This window comes from Ptychodera flava, chromosome 10 (assembly GCF_041260155.1).
Source record: "Ptychodera flava strain L36383 chromosome 10, AS_Pfla_20210202, whole genome shotgun sequence".
Lineage (NCBI taxonomy): Eukaryota > Metazoa > Hemichordata > Enteropneusta > Ptychoderidae > Ptychodera > Ptychodera flava.
The window spans coordinates 3,108,972-3,126,346 of record NC_091937.1 but is presented as its reverse complement, the minus strand read 5'-3'; the positions used below and the strand labels follow the sequence as shown (position 1 = coordinate 3,126,346).

Genomic DNA, 17,375 nt, shown 5'->3' with positions numbered 1-17,375 from the left:
ACGCAGGGCTAGCGAGAGAGTTGCCGACATCGACGGTTATTTACGAAAAAAGAATAAAAGACTGGCATTTTTGGAAGCGATCGAGTAGCTGAGGTAGGCAGGGATACGACTTGGGCCCAAGAACGCTGAATTTCGGCAGTAATTTGGCTTTTTACGTCAAGTCCAAAAATGGATTTGAAGTCACCAACTCTACGTACGGGTCTTTGCAGGGCTGTGGTGAGCGGGGCTATTATTAGCTGTAGCGGAACACACAGCATCGTACGCAGGGCTAATACGTTCTCTACCTAGCCTCATGGCATGGAAGTGCTGATGAATAATATTACTTTGGGTCAAAGGTATTGAAGTGTCCAATCAGGTTCGTGCACAGAGTCCAAGGCCATGACCTACTTCATGTACTTCTGCACTGTTTTGATTTTGCTTCGCCAAGAAACGTATTCGTCATTGTCCATAGAAGTATGTTTGCTCTCCTTTGAGGTTGTTTGTGAAACAAATTCCGGGATAGGCCTTGGAATGCATACGATCGGCATCGCGGCAGTGCATGTAGCTAGCCCTACGAGTATGGCGAGAGTGTCCGGCTTTGGCTACGCCGCCTCCCACCTCCGGCAGGCGGCGTAGCCCCCGGCGTAGCCAAAGCCGGACACTGTCGCCATACTCGTAGGGCTACGCATGTAGCGTACCATGCTTGTGTAACTGCCGAGCTCAACGTGCATTCACGGTTGATACTCGTGTACAATCATGATGTGTTCAATTCTGATGAAGATTCATAAGTCTTACTTTTGCAGTCTTTTTTCCGTACGATAATCCGACAATACGTGTTACTGTTAGACGAGGTGGCCATTTTATGATTCAATACTGCACAGCTACATAGCTTCACTATCGTGTGATCGAGGTACAGCATTGTTGAACGGGATACAGAAACTCTGCAGAGGGAGAAACGATCGTTGACATGAACAGTCAATGTACTTCAGCACGTAGTCCGCAGATAGCGGATCGAGAAAATAAACGTGTCCCCAGTAAATAACGGAATATTTATGTACATTAACTCGATATTAATCAAATTTCCAGCTCATCGCAAAAAAATGTATTGCAAAGATTAATTTGTCACTGACAAATACTGCACTGTATGGAAAAAACAGTCTGTAGAATAGTTCAACCTCAAGTGGTATTACCCGAGACAAACACTTGTGTTGTCAATTTTGATTTCATTTCATAAACTTCATACTTCATCGAGTATCGTGTATTTCAGCCTTTGTGAAGCCATTTTATTGATATTTTCAATTTTTGTCTTGGCTTTGTTGTGGAATATGTTGAATCGTCTCCGTGGACATGTAGGCAAAAGTGTGACGGGGTCGAAGTGACTTGGGTACCTGGGGCCGACCAAAACCAGTGTGAATTACTGGGGTCAAAGCGGACAGCGGCCGGGATGACGTGTTCCCCAAGCGAGCTACCTTCAGAAGTCTGTTTCATCGCAAAAAACGTCAACTTTTAAAACCCGTCATTTATTTACTGATGTTATTCTCAGCATCACAAACATATACGCCTCTGCTATGTATCACAGCAAATAGTTATATTTGAGCGCCCCGTAAATGGGATCCTCGTTTTTTTGCGAACCCGGAAGTGTGTCTTGCTCAATGCATTTCCTACCCATAGCGAGGGAAACTGCCCGCGTTTCCATGCTCCCATGCACCCTTTTTCAATGCCAGTGCAACGCCATCTGTGCAAAATTTGTTGTGGTATGCTCCCGTGTGATGGAAAACCTCTCTTATTCTAACAATGACGTAGTTGACTTTGGACTTCGATTTCGTAAATGTGATGTCCATGCGTGAGTTTGGGTTGGCGCGCTTATAATGCAATCTTCGCCCGCCTGCGGTCCGATATCCCGCATTTATTAGCGATATTTATCTGTTTTGACTTGACCAAAGTTGGCAAAACTTGCTATGTACATTAAAGATACTATGATACAAGATTATTGAAAGTCATTTGACATTTTTTCAGCCAATTCCCAATATGCATATTTAATGAACCTTCCAAATTAGGGATATATACTGGCATTTACTTGATAAAATTTGGCGAAACATGCTGTGTACATTGATCATTATACCAGGTTATAACAGTATTGAAAGTCATTTTGCATTTTCATGTCAGCTAATTCATAATTTGCATAAATAGCTAACAAGCTTTCACGGTTTGGCATATAGAGCTTGAAGGACTTGACCAAAGGTAATTACACATGCTATATTGTGATACAATGACAGTACTCAAAGAAATTAATTATTTTTATTTCAGCTAATTACATATTTGAATACTTAATGACCTTTAGATTTGATCTGTGGTGAAATTCATTGTGTTGATCATAACTCTTTAAATGTAGCAAAGCATGTAGCAAAGGTTCAAACTTGCACATAAATGCAATATATAATGAAACACGTGAGCATTTTCAGTTCATATCTGGTTTACTTTAGCCAATACCTTATTTGCAAATTTAATGAACTTTCCTAATTAAGGATATTTACCTGTCTTGACCAGACCAAAGCTGACAAATTGTTTTGTACATTAAAGATACTATGATACGAGATTATTAAAAGTCATTTAACATTTTACTTCAGCCTATTCCTAATTTGCATATTTAATGAGAACATTTCAATCAATTCCTTATTTGCATATTTTAATGAACTTTCCTGATTGGGGATATATATTTGGATTTAGAATTAATCTGTGGTGAATATTATTCGTTATGTTGATCATAACACTTTCAATGAAGTTGCAGAAATGTGGCAAGGTTCAGTTTGCATATAACTGCAATATATAATGAAACACGTGGGCATTTTCAGTTCATATCTGGTTTAGCGCAAAGTGAGCATTGATGATATGCTTTGTTTCACTGATTGTAGCCAGTTCTATACATATGAACATTAATATGTTATAATATTGCATAATAAATAATGACTTTACAAAACATAGTTCCTTAATGAAACTAGTAAAACAACTAGTAAAGCCATACATTATGACTGTCATAAGTTCAAATAAATGTGTAATTCATTAAACGATCATATTAATTTAATTGCAGCAATTAAAGAAAATATTTTGAAAATAAAATGATTAACAATAAAACAAAGACTAAAACAAACAATAGAAAATGAAATGTAAAAATTAATGCTGCTAGGCCTGGTTAATAAATTAATTTTGAAAATATGTCAAATAAAACAAAGAAGTGAAATTTGAACTGTTGAAGGAGGACGTTGTTTAAAACATCCTTTTCCAGGCGCTGCAGATTCTTCTTTGCAAGTTTACCGTTGATAACTGAAAGCCCCATAGCCTATACATAGCGTATTGCAGTATCATGCTTCTAAGTTTGCACAGCAGTCATGGAAATGAAGTCCTGGCCATTTCATGTGCAATTGTATTTCATACTCTACTATGTCCCACCTTTCATTAAATCTGCAGAAATAGGCGTAGCATAGTATGAATGAACGAGTCTGACAACATACTGTCAGTGTTTCTCAAGAAAAAATGTTCTTTCTGAGTGAGGGCGCTGTTTCTCATATGGCATCCAATCACTGATAGGCTGCACAAAAAGTGTGATACGCAGCAAACTTGACTTTAGGCTAGCAACAGCAGGGAGGGTGCCTGGATGGCTGGATGTTTTCAAGTTGTGGTGTGTACATCTTGAAGACAAACATCAATTAGTGTTGTGCCAGTAGGTTAGAATCTTAATTTCATTAATTCATTATACTTTGGCATTTTTCAACTCGGTTGTTTCACGTCATAGTTTGTGTTTATGTTGTTGTCTGTTGTTATGCATACTTTGCTTTTACTGACTTCAACAGCATTGGGGCAGTTTCTGTGTCTTGTTATCCACAGCGTCATAATTGAGTGTAGACGGAATTTTGAATGTCAACTTTCACCAAGTCATAATATTTTTGTATCATTTTCCAAGAAATGGGAGATCAGGAACGTTCTTTTAATGATGTATAATTCAGCATTCCTCCTCGTGTCTAACATTAGTTCCAAACTTATCACTGTCACTTGACACGGCAGCAATGTCAGTAAGGTGACATTGTATATTGACATTAATATGTGTAGCAGTTGACACTTTAACCTTTAAATATTGTTAATATGAACAAGGCAATGACCTTCAACCCTGGACAACTAACTTGGTCTAACTTTACACTGTTAACCAAGGCTGCACACACCGACAAACAAAATTCTGTCTTTTTTCAGAGAGAATTGTGTCATTGAAAACTGTAATGCTCTGGTTATATATGGCTATGTTTGATGGAAGGATCAGTTTTATGTTTCAAGAGTTCATGTCATCCATGAAAAGATCTCTGTCCATTTTTAATCTGCCATGTAACCAAAGAAGTACATTGTGCCTGCATGTGCACAGATATTTCAGATATTTGTATTCCCAAGGCTAACTTAAAATCCTACACTGAATACTTATGAGAAGTTTTCACCAATGCCTTTATTTTGCCTCATCTCTGTTGGTGGTGACCTTTGTCATTCTTCAAAATTAAACTAAAAGAAAATGTATGCATTTATATTGATTCATATTTAACCTATAATGGTTGCTTTTGTCAGGAAAAATGTATGAAATGTTACGATTTGATCACATAACATAACAAACAGTGAAATGATATCAGTGTGAAGAGAATATTAGAACCATGGTTGCTTATCAAAGTTATCATATGCCAGACTTCTGTAAATGGTAATTTGATTAAACAAGCAAAAAATTGTCTATATGGTGCAACAAAATTTACAAAATACTTGTCTATAAGGCAAAAAAAATGGATTTGTTTCTGGTCATCGCACGCATCATTTCAACGTGTGCGCATCCACTCTTTTTTTCTTGTTTTTCATGTGCCCCTATGGTAAAAAGGGAAAAATCTATCAAATTCCACCAAAAATTAAAAAAATTGAAAAAAATATTGCCTTGCCACATCATATTTGCCACATGTCAATGACCAGAAACAAACCTATTATTTCTTTTGGCCAAATACAAGAAGTGCTTAAACTGTACTGATACTTCCTGAGTCTCAGTTTAATCACAGAAATTGACATACAGGAACATTGAAATGCGTAGCAAAGATATAGTTTACATGAGGTGGAAAATCTATAATATTTTTAACACTTTATTAATGAGAGACGATGTCAAATGTATTATTGCTATTAAAAAAGTATGCTTCAAATTGAGCTTTATAATGTAAGACAGAAAAACTGTATTTTAAGTGGAAATTTTTTGAGGCAGAAATTTATCCGCAAACTAGTTGTAGCTGACATTCTGTGAAGTTAATGATTTGGTAAATTGATAATGATATAATTATTAATTAATTAATGTATATATATATATATATATTATTTCCAGCATCATCACAGACTTCCTTGGACAAGTCCTGGGTGGCTTCTTCAGCAGCCAGGCCAAGATCTCAAGAAGTCACTTCACAGCAAATTGAGAAAGTCCTTACCATGCAGAGGGATCAGAGTAGTCAGAAAACCAAGGAAGAGGAGACTGCAGATGCAATCCGTGAAGCTTTTGTTGCCGGAGTGAAATTGAGGACTACAAAACCATCAATGAGTAAGGAGGAAAGAAGATCCAGTTCTGGTAACTGGAGTGGTACAGATAGTACCAGGAACTCATTAACTTCTGATCAAATTCAAGCTGAACTTACAATGTCATCATGCTCACCCTCAGACTCTGCAGTGTCTTTGGATTCTGAATCACAACAGTCACCAGACAAATCAAGCCTAGAGAGATCCGACTCAGATAGCACACTTAATAATGATACCCCAGACACAACCCCAACTACGTCAAGTCTCAATACACCCACCCATGAAGTCGATGTCAAAAAGAGCATAACAAAAATGAACACGGCAATGTGGTTAGAATCAGTTAGCAGTCAGGAAGGACTCCTAGAAACTGATCTGGATAAGGAACTTGAATCAGCTGGAAATGATGATGTCTCACTTTCATCAGTGACAATAAGTGTAACAGACACTATAACAGGAAGTGTAGCAGAGAGTACAACGGAAACGCTGACAGGTAGCACAACAGACACCTTGACATGTAGTGTGGCAGATACCCAGGCTGATAATGCACCAAACACCCCAACCGGTAGTGTGTCTGATGTGTCGGGGAGTGTGACAACAGATGGTGCGAGCAGTGATGCCAGCAGTGTCGATCTAGAGTTTTATCTTGGAAGTCAGCCTACGTATCAACAAGAATCTGATTCCTCTGCGTACTCTGTAGACAATGATGGCTACTTCACTTCAATGAGGCTAGACTGTGGAATCAAAGACTATAAAGCACATACCAAAACACACAAAAGTACGTCTGACAGCAAAGAAGACGGCAGGGTCAAAAAATCCACTCTGCGACCTCCTGCCCCACCAAAGAGGAAATACAGCTTTTTGAGACGCAAAGAAGCTGATAGTTCATCGCTTTCATCATTAGAACCTTCATCATCAGTAGAACCAGCATCTTCTGTTGAACCATCACCTTTGCCTTCACCGTCACTATCACCATCTCCAATTCCAAATGGTAAGTATCTAGAAATGAATTCTGTCTAAGTAACAATGAGATTTAGAGCTCCTTTTAATCCCATTTTCCGTTGGTTCAGGTAAAAATCCAGATCTCTATGAAATATTAGGTTTACAGTCATGTACATGGTAAAAGGAATAAAGACAAAAGAACTTCCCTATTTCAGAACGTATCGTATTTGGTTGAAAAAAATCAGCCAATACAAATTTTGTGCCAAGTTGGTTGTTGATCCATGCTCTTTGTATTGTGGAGACAGCATTAAATATTAGACATATTTGCAAGTCTATAAATGTCAGAATATGTATTGTTTGATGTCAGCAAAACCTGAAAATTATTGATTATAAAATTCAAAGAGAACTCAGCTCCTCAAAAATAGACATGATCAAACAAATCTCTGAGACTACTGGGAAATTTTACACAAGTTTGACTTTCTTGAAATTTTCTGCAAATGTTCCAGTATGTCAGACCCATGCAGAAAATATGGTTTCAGAAAGTCGGACAGTCACTGTTTTACTTGGTACAGAAGTATAATTTTTCAGAAGATCTGAATCACATGTCCTGGTGGAACATCAGGCCTTCAACCTGTGGCCTTCATTTTCTTCTATAAAGATCCAAGTTTTCCAAGCAACAGTTTGAAGTGAAAGGCTGAAAAGGGATAAAATGTTTCTGCTTGTTCATTTATGTTGCCTAGCCAGTTTGCAATCTCTGATTTATTTCTATCAGTCTGAATGTAGCATCAAAAGCACAGAGCAAACAGGGACACTATGAAACCTATAATAAACCAGTGGAGCATATTAATCTGTTTGGGCTGGTGATACCTTGATTGAACTCCTGTGATTGTGTTGAAGCTGGTGAACTGTATTCACTTACAACTGAAGTTTATTCACCTTTAGGTACTATGGTGTTTTATGACATATCTGAAAGCATTCTGAAAGAGAGACTGACCAAACATATTAGCCAAGCCATTCAACAACCAACTTTTGTGGCATAACCTTTTTTTATCATGTACCCCTATTTACATTCAACTTACATTCTGTGAAGGGAAGTACCTGCATGTCTATGCAGTAGTATTCAGCTGTATGCCTGTTGCTTGTATTATATGGTAAAGTCAGGATCTACTTTGTCCATTGTACACAGTTTATACTTAAACAATGAATGCAGTTCAAAACGTTGTCATTTGCTCTGTAATATGCCAGATGATATTTTTGGCAGTGAAAAGGAAGGCTCTACAGAAAATTAACATATTGTTTTGGCAATGACCTTTAATGTTTATGTTGATTATGTCATTTGTTTGGGCTTTAGTGAAGATCAAAGGCAAGTTTAATGCCATTCAAAATGATGGCAAATAGCATTGTATTAAATGTATGTGACATGTGAGATGCTCAGCATCTGAAGCAGCAAGCAAGTCAAGTCGTATACATGGCAACATACAAAACATGAGGGTACATACCAACATCTATATTATTCAATATGGTATGCAAATAGCAAATGAAATTGTAGTGCTCGTCTCAAATCCCAAATTGTTCAGGATACTATTGTAGTCATATTGCAATGTTCCATAAAGTACATATACATGATAAAAACTTTGCAGCCCTGATACATATTTTGTTACCTTTGATTGTACAGTGGAAGGGCCTTTCAAAGGTTTGTCCTACCTGCTGCATTGACCCTATAGGTACCAAAATACTTACGTAATCAAAGACTAGCATCTATCACATTCAGGTACATACTGCTATTAGTAACAGCACTCTTGGATACAGTACAATGAAGGAAACACTGCATGGAATTCATCAAATCATGCTTCAATATTATCATGTTTCAATATTTAATTATTTCAAGATTGCTGTCAAAATAAGTTACTTCATTGTTTACTTGAAAAGAAAACCAGGAAATAATATCAGAGAGATTTTGTACATCAGTGATATTTTAAAAAGTAATATTTTTCTCCAGTGGGTCCAGGTTAGCATGTTTAAGAGGCTGTCCTTTAAAGTTTGAATAAATGTGTGTATACATTTGCAAACAACAACAACAGTTGTCATTTACCTTGTGTCATGTATCAATATGAAAAAAAACAATAACATGATGTATTAACAGGCTTTATCATCATTAATTTTCAACATTTTGTTGCAGGTCATGAAGCACACATTGTAACCTCTGCTGTTGAACGAGGATTAAACTCTTCATTTTCATCAGAATCTGATGCTGAAGTCAGCAAAAAGACTCCTATGAACTCAGGACTGTACACTCTGTGTTACCAGGGCTCTTCCATTGAAAGTTCAATCAGTGAGAAAACACTGTCACCCTCAGGGAGTACCAGTGAGGACAATGAACGTCAACAAAATGACAGCAGTATTGTCGATGATGGGGAGAAGACTCCAACAGCGGAAACTCCACCTGTTTCTATGATCATTGATACAAATGAAGATAAGAATGAAAGTGAGACCATGGCAGAAACCATTGAGGATGATGCAGAAAGTAAGATTCAGATTCAGACTACTGTCATAGAAGAACAGATTCAAATCCAGAGCACAGAAGATATGACTCAGATTCACAGTAGTGTCACAGAAATGATACCATACATTGACAGTAGTAGCACAGATGATGATGATGATATTCAGATTCAGACTCTGGGAGATAAGACTCAGAATCAGAATGACACAGCAGAAAATAAGATGCAGGTTAAAGTTGATGAGAATAATGCTGCACAAGTTAAGACTCATATTCAGAGCAATACCACACATTATGTGACAGAAAATCAGACTCAGATTCAGAATAATAGCACAGAAGATAAGATTCAGAATGTGACCCAGACAGCTAAGTCAAATATCAATTCTGACAGTCCAAATATGAAGAGCTACTCTAGGGATAAACTGAAATCTGCACGGGCCGCATTCTTTGGCGTCTCAGAGCCACCAGCAGAGGACCCAGCTAAAGACAATAGATGGTCAGTCTCAGTGAATGCAACCTCTATTAGCAATATGAAGACAACAAGACCAAATCATCTTACTGGCACAGCAACCAATGATGTTTTAAAATCTTCAAATGTAGCTACCAGTAACCGATCAGAACCACCAAAAACTACCCAGTCTACTCCCGTTGTGAGTGTTTCACCTTGGGTGAGGCAAGAACCACCATCAACATCTAGTGATCTGAACAGCCATACTTATGCAGCCAATAATACAAACCTACATCACCCTAGTAGCACTCAGAATACACAAAGTGTAGAAAGAAACGAGGATAGCTCTGATCAAGAGAATAAAGGAAATGATGTTGGTGTATTTCCAGAAAGCTACAAGACAGCAAAATTGTCTTTCTTCAGCAGTCTCCGTAAAAGAAGCAAAGACGAGGAACATGTCCAGAGACCACGTAGCTTGCAGTTCTCAACAGGCACATGGCCACACCGACGGGCAAGCAACAAGCCAAATATGAAAAGCACATCTGCAGAAGTGTATGGCAGCCTCAGAAGATCACAAACACCAGATCAACCAAAGGACATTTCACGAGTGTTGTCTCCTCCATTGTCATCTACCAGTCTAACAAGTGCCTTTGCTCTCAGTACACCAAACTCAAATAACAACCAAAGACCATATCAGCCTCCTTCAGCAAGGAGAAACAGTAGTGATTCAGATGATCAGTCTGTATATTTCATGCCAAGGAAGCCCTACACAAACAGACTAAATAGGGACATCCCACCTCGAGGCGAAGATCCTGTACCCTACCATTTGTCATATAGTAGCTTTACTGATGATACAGCTAGGGGTACCTCTACTACATCTACAAACCAGTCATCAGAAGAACCCCTTAGGTTGGTTAAAGTGGTTAGCGCACAGACAAATACTCCGCAGAGTACAGGGAACTTAACTGTTGATACACCCCAGGGTGCCAGGATTGCACAATCACAGGCAACACAGACTCCAAAGCCAATTGTGTCCATACTGAAAGATCCCAGCACAAGCAGGTTCAAGTCTGACCCACCAAAGAAGAAACTTCAGTCCATTTTGAAAAAACCTGGCAGTGGCAGGCGAAGTAGTGCCCAGGATCTGTTTGCCAAAATTCACGCCTCAAAACGAAGAATGAACATCAAAGGTGACTCTTCAAGTTTTCCCAGGAATAGACGAAGTTCATCTGATAAATTTGGTTCTGATGAATCTCTTAACTCCTCATGCTCCAATAGTACAACAAGAAGCATCACTTTCTCGGACACAGCATACATTGAAAATACACCAGTCAAAGTTAACCGCATATCAGGGAAACCCCAGTCCACTATGGAAGACTTCAAGGCCTTGTTGAGAGAACATTCTAGGCATAGTTCTGCAACCGAGTCAGCCATGAGTGCACTCTATGTCAATACAAATGTGCCACGGCCAACAAGTGCAGATCTTTCTCCAAGTGACACATCCACACATAGCAGTGCATCTGACTTGTCAGACAGCTCTCAAGGTTCTGGCTCCCCTAAGTTAGACAAAATGGTCACTGTTAAGGAACTTAGAAGTGTTATGCTTGCAGCTAAAGTAAAAACGCCAAATAAATCAGGTGCCATGCCAGCCACAGGAGTACGTCAAACAAACGGTGCAGTAAAAATATCTGAACAGCCACAAATGTCTCCAAGACACCAATTACTTGAAGCGATACAAGAACCGAGTTCCAGAAACAATGGTGCACAGAGAACGACTGTAACCCAACAACATCATGTAGTGGAACAAAGTGACATCGTTAGACGTGCCAACTTGTCATCATATCTTGCAGCCATGAAAGGATCAGTCACAAGGGTGTCTTTGTCGGGTGACCATGGAAGTGACCCAGAATGATGTATGGAGATGTCATCCTTTGTAACTCCTCCAAACAGCAGCCAACACAGCATGGCTAAGGTGTTTTTATATCCCTGAAGACACCGTCTCCTGTGGCTGGTCCACTTTTGATGGTGTGTTTTATTATAGCTGCAAGCAAAACACAACTTTCAGATAACATCTCCCATCTATATTCAGAAAGACTAGCAATGAGTGTCGATCACCCATGGATGTTCAAACAAATAAAGAAATGTTTGTGCTACTCCCACAGATGATATTCTCTGGGAGTACATGACTTAGTGGTACAAGTACAAAAGTACACATGTACAAAATTATTGGTCAATGTACGTGTGAGTATCAAGGTATCCAAAGATGTGATAAATTTACTAAATTGAAACTAAACAAGTACAGTAAACAAGACCCCAGTAAAACCATTTGCAATCAGAAAGGTAATTTTCGTAATCTATGAATTAGGGACAAAATTGAAAACACTTCTGTGTTAAAGATGTTTTCACCAGCCCCAGTGGAAAACTAGATTGAACTTTGCCTTTTACTCGATGACAATTTATAGCTAGACCATGGGCCAAATCCAAGTTTGAAACCTGTGAAATGTATATTGATTGAAATGATGGGAGGTTACTATTTATTGTTTCACTGTTTGCAGTCAGAAATACCAAATATGCAGTGATTGTCAGCGCTACCCCACCCACTTCTCCCCCCACCCCACCCTGTCCTTCACTTCTTGCCTGTAAGACAACCCCTAGCAAAGAAGATAATGAGGTCAACTCAAGTAAGGGTCACTGCAAGGTGGATGTTTTAAGCGGACTATATTTATCTATGCCTTTTCTACTCATAAAGAGCATGGAAGTCAGCTTGTCCACCAGAAAACTAGGCATGGACAGTAATTCAAGGACTTGTCATGTAATATCTATCAATTCTTTCAACCTACAAAATGGTGAAAAGGTGTTTGGATTAGAGATTGGATGGATGAGTTTGGAATAGACATTCATAACAAGAAATTGCACCCTTCCTAACTAGGATTTGTCTTGGAGTACACATGTCTTGGTTGTGTTATCAATCATCTATTCTGAGTAAACATAGGTAATGTCAATTCTGTAGACTTGATGGTCTGATGAGTAGTGGACATTAAGCAACATGTAGTTTCAGAATCAAACACTTTTACTTCAAAATGTGGTTTTTGTTTTTTATCAAACAATGCAAACTCAAAGTTTACCAAATACCTGATCAGGATTTTTGTTGTCTAGCTTACACAAATTGTTTTCTCAGTGGCAAAAAATCTATACAGTTACCGCAAATGTATGTTCAAAGTAGAAATTATAAACATTAAGTCTCATTATAATGATAAAATGTAAAAATATTTCACCATTCTTTTGGTGACGTTCTATGTAAACCCAGAATTTAGTCTATGTCAGTGCAGTGTAGTGATGCCCATGTACTTAGAATTGAAGGTCAAGATAATCATTTATTTGCCAAACCATTCCACCATCTAACCACATGCATAGTTGAATAGAGTGGTTTGTCTAAACACTGATTCATATGTACATGGAGATGGATTGGAGACTGAGTTGAGTACACCTTGATCTGACTCCAGTGATGAACTCATAAAGTCAGCATTGATTATACTGCCAATGATACAAATCACTGTTATTAACCAATTCAAAGTATGCAGTATATATATGATAAACTTCGAAAAGGTCTGTATGCTCCTGGAAAAATCCTTATAAGTTCTTGAACTGTAAAGCTATTAGAAAAGTCCTTAAAAATCAAACAGAATCCAGGATATTATAAACCAGCTGCTTATTTTCTGAAAACCACAAAATGATAGGTTATGGTACAGTAGAATTGAAATATAAAAATGATATATCACAAAAAAATTACCCAGAAATTGTTTTTTGGCAGCCCAAAAGTCTGTGAAAATTGCTGAAAGAGTGTTTCTTGAAGTCCTTGAATTTAGAGGTGTCCTTGAGTGGGTGAACCTTGTTTGGAGCTCTGTGAAATTTAATATGAGTGCATAGATACAAAATTAGTGTCAGGTTTGCGTACCTTTCAGATGTCATATCAAATTGATCAAGTTACAATGAGTTACAATGGACACTGTATTCAGAATGGTGTCTGCTCATCAGACAAGATCTCTTTTGTAACCAAAGATGTTCATTTCAGCTTTAGACAAAAGAAGAACAAGTAACAAACTTTACTACCAAAATAATATCATCAGATCTGATGTACTAACGGGTATAAACCTCATTTCTGAAATCTTGTCAGTTTTTATGTATCATTATTTGGACGCGACATTTTGTGCCAATTTTTACTCAAATGTCTAACCATTGTTAGATGTAAGACAGATAACGGAAACAAAATGTTTAAAAGTATTCACAATGAGCCAAATAGACAGTTTGTTCCTAGAAATAATTTCTTGTAAGTTTATACTGCAAAATAAACTCTTATGGTGCCTTGATTCTCTGTGAGTAGAGTAGAAGAATTGTCAAGTCAGTTTGAATCAAGAATAAATGAGAGTGGCTCATTAGACATCCATGCTTACCTTTTTGGGTATTTGAGACTAAGCTTATGTCTTCTGATATAACTTGTCACACTCCAAATTCTTAAAGAGTACCAGTATTGACCATTCTTGAAAGATTAGGATGAAAGTGTGTTGTGAAAGATTACAGAATCAGTTGTACAATTACCAACCTAGTCTTTGTCATATGATTGCAAATCTAAATTCTGTGAATGTCTCTAACATAAGTATGGTTACTATATGATATGACAGTTAATCTTCAAGTAGACTAGTTTTGCTTGTCACCAATCAGATTTCATTTGTAATCAAGTGGGTTCTTGAGACAAGTATTTCTTTGAAACCAAAAGGTGCCCATCTAAAACATCTTGCAATAGGATAATTCTATTTTCCCTGATCAATAGGGGAGCCAATGGCTAACTATTTATTTTCTATCAGAGATCAACCATGATTTGAATTTCTTGGAGAATATACCTTAGGACAAACATATATCCTAGTTGCACAAAGCATTGCAGTACTACTCAGCAGATGAAAACATTCATCTCTAGGACATGTAATATGCAAGTAACTGCCTGTTTTCCATGGCAATATCATTTTTTAAAATGCATCCAAAGTGATTTACTGAAATCATTCATTCACATTACATTATTAACTGTGGTGCTTTATTGATACCATTGAATGAAATGAGCTTTCTGTACAGGAGTGATGAAAACCAACCAAAGCAATCTTTCGTTTCAGTATTTGTGAGTGTCATACACAATAACATGTATCTTGTACCATAGAGTTATCATAGACATGTCTTCTTTCATATTACAACGATATTGACATGATGAGAAGAGAGTTTTTCACCAAACTATGCAGACAGTTTGCAGGTATCCTGTGTGATCTTGGATCACTGAAAATTGCTCTGACAACACTTATCTTTAGCTTCTGACAGCATAACCTGTAACGATCATAAATATGGTGGTTTTGTGAACTCTTTTTAACAGCAGCACCCTCATTCATATCAGACTGCTCCCCAAATTTCCAATTTAAAATGTGCATACCAGAGTTTTTCCTACACTATGTTCAGCTCCTCAAATCCACAAATGCAAAATATGTTTGTATCATGATTTTATTAATGGCCTCGCCATGATATGAAAGACAAACCAAAATAATTTGAGGACAATTGGAAAAGATTGGGTGCAAAGTTGTTTTGACCTAGATTTTTTGCAGTGCATAGATTCACCTGTATCTTGATTGAACTGGTTGATTTCATATGTACATTTAAAAATGACAACTGTACTGAGAAGAAATCATCATGAGAATTTGTCCATTGATTGGTTGATGTTGAGTCACATGAACAATATGGTATATGATCTACATAATCTACCCCTTATACTTTGTATTTATTCACATTTATTCAAGTCAAACTGAGCTGTTTAAAGAATTTTTTGTTTTATAGAATAATCAGGTTTAAAAGGTTGTGGAACTGTAAGGTATCTAAAACAACCAATCAAGTGGTGTATAGTTTTGGTCACAGAGAACCTTGACCAAGAGAGCTAAGCCAAGATTGGTCAGTGACCTGTTACCAATAAAATCAACTTTACCCCATTGCCATATGTTATAAAGTTACCCTTGTCATAGTACAGCTGTATGTATATTATGATGCTGTGACATTTCAATGATTATTGCTGTGAATTGCAGTCCTGTCTTTTAAGGGATTGCAATATTGCAGATCATGAAAAATGTTGTTCTTTATGAATTGAAAAAATATCGTATGTACACTAGTTATAAGAATGGCTACCATAGTACGTGAACAAGTACAGTGTGCCTTCCATTTTTGTTGCATCTTGCTTTTCTTGAGAGATGCACAACTAAAACATGTTTCAAACCCCTCCCCAAGATAAAATGTTGGTCAAGACTGTATATAGGACTGTAGATATCTTGTGAGTGTAAATTGTATATAGAGTGACACAGTATTTTTGACATTGAGGAAAAAGTTTCTGTCGCAGTTTTAAATCGTTTTAATTTTAAGGTACATTCAGCACTATTTTAAATGATTGAACTGTTCTGTTTTATATTTTCAGATTTGATGTAGCTCAGTGTTGCAGAATGTATGGCTTTTTGGCATGTATAATCATTGTTTCTGCATGTTGTAAATGGCTGTAATTTCTTCAATGTACACACAGACCATAAGCATTATGCTGTTTAAGATTTTTAGCTTCGGTATGGTTTTTAGGGCATACACCAAGTTGTTAGATACTTGTAGTAGAATAGTGTTGTCATTATATTGTTCTGAATTTCTCTTACAATCTAGTAAATTAATGTCAGTTTATTTAAAAGCATTCCATTTATCATGAATAATTTTATGAGCTGGTAGAGTACATGCAAAAGGGCTTTGTAGTTGCAAAATACATGTACAGAAAATTATGCTGAAACCTTTCATTAGACGTATAAAAACTTTCATTATTGTGATGTCCATTCATAGCATTGCAAAGCCAGTTTTAATTTCAATTCATTGAGATGCATTTGAAATAATATTCATATGATGATATTCCCACAATGCACCATTCAATATGGAAATTCGGAATGCCATATGTTCTAATGTATTTTTGGAGGTCAACCAATTCACATATTGTAAAAGTTTATGCTGAGACTCTCAGATTGGGTTGATTTATTTTGGCATGAAAACATTCTAAAATAAATTGAGTCCATGATGAAGTTGAAATCTGCCTTAAGCTTATATTTACTTCAACAACTGTTACAAAAAGATTATCAGAATCATGCTCCTACCCATTCTGCATCTGGCTTCAGTGCATGATTTTGTCATTAAAAAAAACTTAACTTGCACAATAGGCATATTTTCAATGACCTTTCAAGCAGATATGGAGATACTTTGATAGAAATGTTTGCAAAAGTTTGTTATAGAATAATGATATTTGTTATCAGTTCAGTTGCAATCAATGAAGGATGATGACATTTAAGGAATTAGTATAATTCGACAGTTCTGTAAATTACTTTTTTCAGTATCTGGCATATCGCATATATCCAGTGTTTAATGTAAGTTTTCTGCAAAAAGCAACTATTTGTGTATTTTGGACACTGCCATGACTATGTTTGTAGACTGCAAGGAGGGCTGGGATGGGTTGGGATGAGTTTATAAAACTTGGGTAGCCAAACTGTGGTAAAATCAGAAATTTTTAAAATCATTGCACAATGCTGCAGGTACAGATAATTTAACCATGTAGGTATGTTGTGTTTTTCCAGATCTGGAAAAATGACACATGATTTGTAAATTGATTAGTGTTCTCTTGATTTCTACTTGTGAAACCATTGCTACATATCAGTCAAATAAATTTTATGTGTTATCAAAATGCACTGTTGTTTTTTGTTTTTTTTTGTTTGTTTTAATTTTGCTTTTTCCCTCTGTAATAAGCCTTGTAAAATGATAGCATGTTGGGGTTTTGGTATGTGTAAGGTTATGATAGTTGAATGTGTTTGTAGAATTGCAGTGGCAATACAGAGAGAGAAAGCT

General features: G+C 36.9%; 1 protein-coding gene across 3 annotated transcripts in view; it reads left to right on the top strand.

Annotated features, from left to right (window-relative positions):
* Positions 1-17,214, top strand: part of LOC139141758 (serine-rich adhesin for platelets-like) — a 55,932-nt gene extending 38,718 nt beyond the window's left edge. For all 3 annotated transcript variants that reach the window (XM_070711400.1, XM_070711399.1, XM_070711401.1), the window contains 2 exons: positions 5,366-6,538; positions 8,669-17,214. In XM_070711400.1, the coding sequence (XP_070567501.1) occupies positions 5,366-6,538; positions 8,669-11,346 (3,851 nt within the window). In that variant the 3' untranslated portion in view covers positions 11,347-17,214. The remainder of the gene's footprint in view (positions 1-5,365; positions 6,539-8,668) is intronic.
* Positions 17,215-17,375: the final 161 nt, after the last annotated feature.